The 10194-nt window shown below is 44.2% G+C and overlaps 1 protein-coding gene across 1 annotated transcript in view; it reads left to right on the forward strand.

The window, feature by feature from the left end:
- The window catches only part of TBC1D31 (TBC1 domain family member 31), a 30999-nt gene extending 24103 nt beyond the window's left edge, over positions 1–6896 (forward strand). Inside the window, exons 18-22 of the mRNA XM_083357895.1 lie at positions 332–472; positions 1799–1993; positions 3255–3405; positions 5149–5274; positions 6636–6896. Coding sequence (XP_083214021.1) covers positions 332–472; positions 1799–1993; positions 3255–3405; positions 5149–5274; positions 6636–6766 — 744 coding nt within the window. The 3' untranslated portion in view covers positions 6767–6896. The remainder of the gene's footprint in view (positions 1–331; positions 473–1798; positions 1994–3254; positions 3406–5148; positions 5275–6635) is intronic.
- Positions 6897–10194: the final 3298 nt, after the last annotated feature.

The following is a 10194-nucleotide window of genomic DNA, read 5'->3' on the forward strand; positions in this document are numbered from 1 at the left end:
ATGTGCGGGGGAACCTTTACCTTTACTTTTAATAAGAATAAGGCCAAATGCGACAGAGACCAATAACTTCTCCAAAGATGGTCTTTGTGCCTGAGATTTGATTCAAGAAAAGTGGGCTGGGAAAAGAGAAGATGGCGCAGTTCTCCAAAATAATCCTCAATATTCCGATATTTATATAATACATCCATACAATTTATATCCAATCACTAAAAGACAGTCGAAGGAAGCATACTGACCACAATGCAGCTATCCCCACCCCACTGTGAGAAATCTTTTTAGTTTTGATTTGGACTTCGTCATCCCGCTGAGTGTCTTTCCTTTTTTTAATCAGAAACTTGTCAAAGAGCAGGAAGCCATGACACAAGAAGTCAAAGGGGAGGTGGACACCAGCCGGAGGAAAGCTGATCTCGAAGAACGTTTGTTTCAGAGGTTGATTGAAGCAAAACACGGAGGAAACCAGAAAGCTCACGAAGTGAGGGCCTCACGCAAGACTATTGAATGTGCTCCAGATAATTGGGGCTTCTGTTCCTATATTCACTCTCCATTGGCCATGCCAGGCAGGATGAATAGGAATGAAGGGTGGGCGGGTGGGGGGGGGGGAAGTGGGGAGCTTATAAAAAGGTTGCTTTGCTTTTTAATTGGTGCAAAAGATTCTAGGACGGGTAGGCAACCTTGGCTCTTTTATGACTCGTGGACTTCAACTCCCAGAATTCCTGAGCCAGCATGAAGTCCAGGAGTCATAAAAGAGCCAAGGTTGCCTACCCCTGTCCTAGGACATTTGGAAGTTTCCAGGATGAATTCCTTTACGTCATTGACGTAGGATTATCTTGTACAGGTACTCCTCAACTTGTGACTGTAACTAAGCCCAGAATTACAGTTCTAAGTGGTGGTCATTAAGCAGGTGCCGTGTAACTCTGCCCAGTTTTAGGAACTGTTAAGCAAATGCCACATTGTTAAGCGAATGCCGCAGTCATTAAACAAACCTCATTTTCTTCAGTAGATTTTTTTTTTTGCCAAAAACCAGAAGTAAATGCTTGAAACCGGCAAAAACTGGCAAAAAAATCACGGTGACATGACCGTGGGATGCTGCTGCTTTGCTCCCATAAAAGTGAGCTTTGCGCTGGGTCCAGCTGTCCTCCAGAGCCAGATCATAAGTAGCTCTGGTGAGATCCATTGAAACTTTGAACAGTTGCTAAGCAACCAGTCATTAAGTGAGGACTACTTGTAGCTCTGTGTGCTACTTTGGATTTAAAAGCAAAAAAAAAAGTGCTTCAGAATATGGAGGGAGCATTCACACAAACTCTGTTTGCAGTTCCTTCAAGCAGGTACATCCTAGCTCAGGGGTCTTCAAACTTGGCCCTTTTATGACTTGTGGACTTCAACTCCCAGAATTCTTTAGCCAGCGTACGCTGGCTGAGGAATTCTGGGAGTTGAAATCCACAAGTCATAAAAGGGCCAAGTTTGAAGACCCACGTCTTAGCGGACCAAATTCCTACATATCCAAAGTAGTTTCTCATTCTCTCTCCTTGAAGATTCTTTCCCCTACTTAGAGAAAATGATTGTTGTCTGTCTCAGTCTCACAAATACCTAGTAAATATCATCTCCCACTTTTTTTTTTAGACCAATCCAGGCTGAGGAAATAATTTGTAGATAAACTAATCCTTCTCGATTACCTGAGGCAGATTTTTAGTCACAGGCAACCATACAACTGGCAAGCTCATAAGCTTGATGTCCTGCTGGAAGGAAGTTGTGCAGCTTCATTGTCTGGTGCTCTCTGACACAATTTGTGCCATCTTAGGTGCTTGAGGAATCTTTGGCCAAAGCCCATCAAGAAAACATTGATGTGAATTGGCAAGTGGAACTCCTCCACAAGCGAATCCGTGACGACATGGACCGGGACCAGCGATATCAAGAGGTGGCCAAACTCCTTCACAAGACCAGAATGGCAGAAGTTAAGCTGCTTGAGGCAATGAAAGAAGAATTGGCTGAAAAGGTGAGTGGATAAAAGTCTGTTAAAGACTGGCCTCTGCTGTTCTGTCCACGGCAGGGTGAAAGGATGAGAACCTGAAATCTGAGGGGGTCCTTGATGCTCTCTGAACTTGTTGTTTTCTTGCAGACGCTTCATTACCCAAACCAGGTTAACCTCATCAGTGCTATTGGTGTTAGTGATAGCAGACTAGCCCTGATGAGGTGACACAGTTTGGGTAATGAAACGTCTGCAAGAAAACAAGCAAGCTCAGAGGCCACCAAGGACCCCTCGTTTCAACCCTGAGCTACAGATAGTCTCCTTTATTGGAATCAGAAATCTTCTCCACTGCTGCTATGGTGACCGATGAAGTCCGTGAAGCCAGTTCACACAAGCCCAAAGGAACTCGTGGCTTTCATTTGGGGTGTTGTAGTTAACCGTGTGATAAAAATTAAGATTTGGGTTGCTCTGTCTCCCAGGCAAATGAGCACCTGGTCTTGTTCATTTCTGTCTTCTTCCTCATCTGATGCCAATTGATCTGGCCATGATTTGGATCAGTTGAATCCCTGTCTGCTACTCTGCCACTTATTTGGAAGATTTGGAATATTCCATTCAGTGGGGCTCTTACACAGTGTTGGGCCTGTTACTCTCCGAATTCTCAAGCTGCGTGTCAATTGGGGAATTCTCGGAGTTGGATCACAATATGCTGGAGCAAACTCTTGTACAGGTAGTCCTTGACTCACAACCCAGTTGACCCCCAAAACTCTGCTCAACGAGACATTTGTTAAGTGAATTTTGCCCCATTTTACACCCTTTCTTGTCACAGTTGTTAAGGGAATCCTTGCAGGTGTTAAAGTTAGTAACACAGTTGTTAAATGAATCTGGCTTCCCCCGTTCACGTTGCTTGTCAGAAGGTCGCAAAAGGTGGATCACATCGCCCTGGAACACTGCGACCCTCAGTGGCCAAGGGTCCATATTTTGATCACGTGACCGTGGGGATGCTGCAACGACTGTAAGTGTGAAAAATGGTCCTAAAAACGGTCCTTAAAAAAAAAGTCATCAATCACTTTTTCCAGTACCGTTGTAACTTGGTCATTAAATGAACTGTTGTAAGTCGAGGACTACTTGTACTTCCTTGAGACACGGTCACATTTCTGGTGTCTTTTTTTTTCTTCCCCCTCCCACCCCACCCGATCGTGTCACTTTAAGCGGCCTTCCATTCTGGAGATAATCCTTCCTGCTTTCTCCTTTTCTAACGGAAATGTCCTGCTTTCCTATTGCCTTTTAGCTGGAGGACACCGTAGAAAAAAAAGAGCAGCTGATGGCCCAGCAAGACATCGCTGCTGCTTCGGATGCCAACAGGAAGCTGTTTCTGAACCAAGAAATGAACGACGCCATAGAACTGGCAGTGAAACTTCAGGATGAAGATGGCTATTTTGGTGAGCGGGAGGAGCTGTTTGTACACAGCAGAACAGACCGATAGAAATTTCCGTTATTTCGTTCGCGTGATGCTGTATGTATTACGCTGGCTGGGACTTCTGGGAGTTGAGGTCCACCCATCTGAAACTTACCAAGGTTGAGAAGCACTGCCCTGAAGACTTTAGAGCAGGGGTCCCCCCAACATGTGGGCCGCAGCCCACTCCCGGGCTGTGGGCTTTTTGCATGCGAGCGGCAGGCTGGCGCTCGCATGCTCGCAGGACCACTCTGACCGTGAGCAGTGGGCATCGGTACACATGCCCCTGGCACAAAACCATCCTCTCCCCCTCCCTGCACCAGGCCGCCAACTTGGAAAGGTTGGGGAGCACTGCTTGAGAGAGAGAGAGAGAGAGCGCAATCCACCTCTTCACTTTTGCCGTAGGTCACATTGTAACCGGTCTCATTTTTTTTAAAACTACACCTTGCCAAACATTACAGCTACTTGAGATGGTATTAGAATCTTTTTTTAAAAAAAGATAATAAATTTATTATGGCTGCTTGGTCCCAGATGATTTGGGGGCAGTTTATGTCCCATACTCTGAATTATTAAATAAATAAGTAAGTAAGTGTTTTATAAGCCAACCCAAGGAATACCCTATACCAGGGGTCGGCAACCTTAAACACTCGAAGAGCCAGTTGGACCCGTTTCCCAGAGGGAAAAAAACCACTGAGAGCCGCAAAACTCACGTGCGTGTGCGCACGCACGCACACACGTGAGGAGGAGAGCTTGATTGAAGAGTATAATTAAAAAGAAATAGAGGCTGCTGTGCATCCGTTTTCTCCCTCCCTCCCTTCCTTCCTCCCTCCCTCTCCCCCCTCCTCTCTCTCTCCCTCTCTCTGATCTTCTGCTCACCTGGCAAGCTGGCTTCACACTGTTCTCGGACAAGCTGACACACATTCTTATTGGGCTGGCTCTCCTGCCCTGCTTTCTGCTGCTTCCTGTGGAGACGCAGCAAAGGCAGGAGCCCTGCCCAATAAGCTTGTCAGCTTCTTGGAGAACAGTGTGAGGCCACTCTCTTTTACACACACACACACACACACACACACACACACACACACACACAGAGAGAGAGAGAGAGAGAGAAGGGAAGCACAAGTGCCTCTCTCTGTCTCTGTCTGCAAATGGCTGTGTCAGAATCCATTGATATCACATTCATAAATGTATGGTTAAAATACTGTGCCTACCGGGATTCTGCCATACTGGTAGAAGGAGGGGGGGGATTGTTTATTCAGTCTATCTGTCGCTGCTTTCAAAGAACCTTTGATCTGGGGGAACAAAGGGGGGGAAGTTATCTGTCTGTTGGGGCTGTAGGAAAATGGCAATCAACAAAGGAATACATGAAGTTCCTTTCTTCCCATGGAAGGACCTGACAACCATATTGATGGGATCCTAACCAAATGGAGTTTTGAGGGGAGTGGGTTGAACCGGGAATGTTTATATAGATTTGAAATGTGACTCAAGACCAGATCCTGTCTCATATCTCCACAACCAATCTTATTCTTAGTAATTTTTTTCTTTTTGGACAACTCGGCTCCAAGAGTCCTTATTTCCTAAGATGTGAATTGGGGTGGGTTCTGACAGGCGGAGGACAATTGGGAGCCGCAGGAGAAGGGCTCCAGAGCAGCGTGTTGCCGACCTGGGCCCTATACCTATAAACCAGGAGTACGTTATCTGGCTGATAATGTAATGTGTCCACTTTCTACAGAGCGACTGCGGGATCTGAGAACCTCCAAGAGTCAACAAGGTTCACAAGGCCATCAGGAACCCTGGAAGATGCAAGTGGGCAATGCTTGTTTAAACGAATCCTCAGGCGGAAACTCTTCCATCCGCTGTAAGTGGCAAAACATGGGTTTTGAAGGAGAAAGCCTTAGGTGTGATAATCTGCTCTTGCATCTGTTGTTGTGGATAGCCATAATACTTGCAATCAAATTGCTTGTTGAAGGTGGAAAGATGCCAACCAAATTAGGAATCAACTCCTCGAGAAGGTTAAAGCTATTTTTATTAAGAGGAGCTGTATTAATGTATCTGATTGGGGTTGTACTTCCTCCTCTTCTTATACTCATGTGAATTAGGAAAGTGTCTGTCTGAGCCTCTTCCACATAATTTCTGCTTGTTTTGAACTTAAATTCTCCATCACGGTCATCTTCCTTCTTCTATACAAACAAGGACAAGATTGAAATCAGGGTGCAGACAGTTTCCCCATCCTGGTGCTGTTCAGGTGCATTGGGATTACAAGTTCTACAGCTCCTCAGATCCAGACATGACCCAAGCTTCTTGAATCAGCAATGGAAGGACAAACAGTGATTTATTTTTTGAACAGTCTCTCCAGAATAATTGCATATTTCCTTTGCCTTCCGGAGTCCATTTGGATGGTTAAGTTCTGTTTGCTTTTATTTATTTCATTATACAAATTTATATGGCTGCCTAACCTCACACCCAGGTTAACTCCAGGCGGCTTACAACATTAAAAATCCACAAAAATAAAAACCATTTGTGGTCCCCATGCCCACTAACAAAATGGCCTTTGTGGTCTTTTGGAAAAGCAACAAAGTGGGGAGCCAATCTTACTTAGGGAAATGATGTTCCATAGAGAAGGAGCCACCACTGAAAAGACCCTTTTTCGTGATCCCACCAGATGTACATCCACAATAGATGCAACCCTCAACATAACCTGAATTGCCTAAACCAGGGATAGGCAACCTTGGCTCTTTTATGACTTGTGGACTTCAACTCCCAGAATTCCTGAGCCAGCATGGGCAGCAAATAAATTGGATTGATGATAGATAGATGATAGATGATAAATAGATAGACACACAGACACACAGACAGACAGAGCATCATTTCCCTAAGTAAGATTGGCTCCCCACTTTGTTGCTTTTCCAAAAGGCCGCAAAGGCCATTTTGTTAGTGGGCATGGGGACCAAAAATGGTTTTTTTGTGGATTTTTAATGTTGTAAGTCACCTGGAGTTAACCTGGGTGTGAGGTTAGGCAGCCATATAAATTTGTATAATGAAATAAATAAAAGCAATTCTTTATAGAATAGGGATTGCTTATAGAATCTCTAGGAATATTTGTCCTTTCAAAACAAAATAGCTGGATGCTTCTTAGGACTTACAAGATATAGTCACTGAGCTTGTGATGTTGATGTTGTAACTTATCATTTTTAAGAACTACTCCTTTCACCTTTCAAGTCTCTTTGGACCGAGGACGGCAGGAGCTGGAATCGAAAGAACGGGAAATAATGGCTGAAGTTAGACAACTCAGAAAGAAGCTCATGTCTCACGCTCGGGGGAAGCCAGGTTTACCACCAGATGTCCAGTGAAAGTTGAAGAGTCCTGATCCAACTGTCCATGGTCTTGTTCAATGAGATTCCGGGAAGACAAGATTGATTTTGTATCATGTTTTCAAAATACTTTTTAGAATTATTTTTGTACATAAAAATAAAACATTTGAACAAACATTGGATCTTTTAAACTTTTAGCCAGCAGTTGAATAAGTTTTGAGTAAAGAGTTGCAATCTATCTTCAATCACAGAATTGCTGCTGGGTAAGAGCTGAAAAAAAATGCATGGGGATTTTTTTCCTTCAGGAATGGCTTTATTTCTGTTAATCTCTTGGTCTGTCGGCCTTGTAGCAGCTGATTTGAGGCTTTTTTTTAAAAAAAAATAATTGCACTAAATCCTGTCTAAACCCTGAATGCTTAATACGAAAGGATCATTAGGATTTTACAGATGAAGAGATGCCAGGAGTAATGTTTGGAGAGTGACACATTGGGGAAAAATTGCTGCATGTAGGCATACCTGTTGTACATCTACTTGAGCTTGGAAATAGACTTGATTTCAAGCATCTCTAGGAGATAATGGCTTGTTGCATTTGCACTTGTGCATTGTTCAATAAGCCCTCTGAAATCCATTCCAGAGATCATCTTTAGTTCAGGTTTCCAGTGGCAGCCTGAGCCTGACCAGTTGCAGTCATCATACTGACCCCAGGCCAATAAAGCCTCCTTGGAGATTTTGACACATCCAGATCATTACTTTGGCCATAACCTAGAAGAAGTCTGCTGTTTCCCTCTGTGATGCTTTTTTTTTGTTTCAGCCTCACAGGGAAACCAACAGCTATACATTGGTCTCCCACCCAAATGCCAGCCCAGCCTGGCCCTACTTATTCAGAAGCCCCCAAGGTTGGTCAATGCTATCCCCTGGCGGGCATCTATTTTGGTTGCTGTTTTCCTAACAGAAAATTCACAATGGAAGAGTTGTTTGACCAAGAGAAATCTGGGCAGCCATTCCGAGGGATGTCGCAACTGCAAACCGTAGCCTTGTGAAAGGGTTCGCCTACTAAACCTCTTCATTGTGTTGTGATTGTACAGTTCTGATCAACGTTGTGGATAATAAGCACACAGGGCCAGTGGTGAGATTCAGCCAGTTCGCACCACTTCAGCAGAACTGGTAGCTAATTTTTTGTTGCCCAGGCCCAGAATGTACTTCCGAAAGTGGCAGAGAACTGGTTGTTCACATATTTGAATCCCTAAGAGGCATCTGGCTTCCAGTGTCGTTCATACCTGGAATGGCTGCCATTTGTGAATCCCAGAAGCCAGGATTTATGGGCCTAGTGACCACATTCATTCTCCAGAAAACCCAAAGACACACCGTGTACTTATCTTAGCACATGAATCCTATTTTGAAATACTAAAGATGGCCAGAGGGAAAGTTTTCATCCGCAGTATTAAAAATTAGCCAACGTTTAGCATCGCAGGCTGTTGTTCTTAGCTGCGAAGTCGTGTCCGACCCATCGCAACCCCATGGACAACGTTCCTCCAGGCCTTCCTGTCCTCTACCATCTTCTGGAGTCCATTTAAGCTCAAGCCTACTGCTTCAGTGACTCCATCCAGCCACCTCATTCTCTGTCGTCCCTTTCTTCTATTGCCCTCAACCTTTCCCAGCATTAGGGTCTTCTCCAGTGAGTCCTTCCTTCTCATTAGGTGGCCAAAGTATTTGAGTTTTAGCTTCAGGATCTGGCCTTCTAAAGAGCAGTCAGGGTTGATCTCCTCTAGGACTGACCGGTTTGATCGCCTTGCAGTCCAAGGGACTCGCAGAAGTCTTCTCCAGCACCATAGCTCAAAGGCCTCAATTCTTTGGCGCTCAGCCTTTCTTATGGTCCAACTTTCACTGCCATACATTGCAACTGGGAAGACCACAGCCTTGACTATACGCACTTTTGTTGACAGGGTGATGTCTCTGCTTTTCAGTGTGCTGTCTAGATTTGCCATGGCTTTCCTCCCAAGGAGCAAGCGTCTTTTAATTTCTTGGCTACAGTCCCCATCTGCAGTGATCTTGGAGCCCAGGAAAATAAAATCTGTCACTACCTCCATTTCTTCTCCATCTATTTGCCAGGAATTGAGAGGGCCGGATGCCATAATCTTGGTTTTCTTAATGTTAAGTTTCAACCCAACTTTTGCACTCTCCTTCTTCACCCGCAACAAGAGGCTCTTTAGTTCTTCTTCACTTTCTGCCATTAGAGTGGTATCATCGCAGGCTAGCTATCACAAAAACCAAGTGTGGTGTTCTGTGGGAATGCAAGCTGCAAGCCTTTAAGATGTATGGACTTCAACTCCCAGAATGCCCCAGTCAGCCATGAGAGTTGAAGTACACCTGTCTTAAAATTGTTGAGATTGATAATCACTGCTTCAGTTCATTTCTCACAGGGTTTTTTTTGCTTAAGAAAAAAATATCAAAGGATTTCTGCATGTACTTTTTGAATAAAATGTGTTGTGTACGTGTATACTTTTGAGAGCAGGCAACAGAATTTCATTTTTAATGTGCGCCAGTGTGCCCACAGTAAAAAAATGACAATAAAGGCTATCTTATCTAAAATAAAAGATCCAAAGACTGCTGTGATAAAAGATAAAAGATAGGGGCATTTTAAAACTTTGGCTGAAAATCACAAGCTGCCCTGCTCGAAGGAAAAGCAAATCCAAATGTTGGGTCCTAAAATAAATGCCAAAATCTTTTTTTTTTAACAAAAGAAAAATTTAGTGCAAATGCACGTGTGCAGAGAAGTAAATGTGTAAGAAATGTACTCGAGCATGAATTAAATTCTAAGTTGGAAGAGGCAAAAAGCCATTTCTGCCCACTTTAGCCATTTCATCTTTGCTCTCCTCCCTGGAAGCAGGCGCAGGCGTTTGCAACTCGAAACGTAAGGTCGTTGGGATGGCACCAGGGGTCTCTCTACCTAACTAAAGGTCCAATGAGTAGGTATTATTATTATTATTATTAATTATTATTAATTATTATTATTATTATTATTTATATTATTATTTCTTCTCGGGGCGAAAAAGTAGCGCTGCCCCGTGTGAGGCTCGAACTCACGACCTTCAGATTATGAGACTGACGCGCTGCCTACTGCGCTAACGAGGCGCACGGAATGGAGGGCAGAAAATCTCCTCATAAAGAGGAAAACTCTGCAGAAGCGACGTCCTAATTCTTTAACTAAACTAAAAAAAAAGGGGGGGGGAGGATCGCATCTTTCACAGGCTTAACGTATTTAAGTATCAAGCAGGAAAATAAAAATTTCTCCCTCTGTAGAGAAACGAGTCGCAACGGTGAGAAACAGCCCCGGAATGAACGAATGGGAGGTAGGATAGATTTCCGCCTCTCCCGACAAGCCGTTCTCACGTTCTCCTCCCGCCCTCGGGAGAAAAATGCAGTGAAAAGAATGCGGGTGGTCAAAAGAGTTGCAGATTCTGTTCAGG

The sequence above is a fragment of the Vipera ursinii genome (assembly GCF_947247035.1).
Source record: "Vipera ursinii genome assembly, chromosome: 3".
Classification (NCBI taxonomy): domain Eukaryota; kingdom Metazoa; phylum Chordata; class Lepidosauria; order Squamata; family Viperidae; genus Vipera; species Vipera ursinii.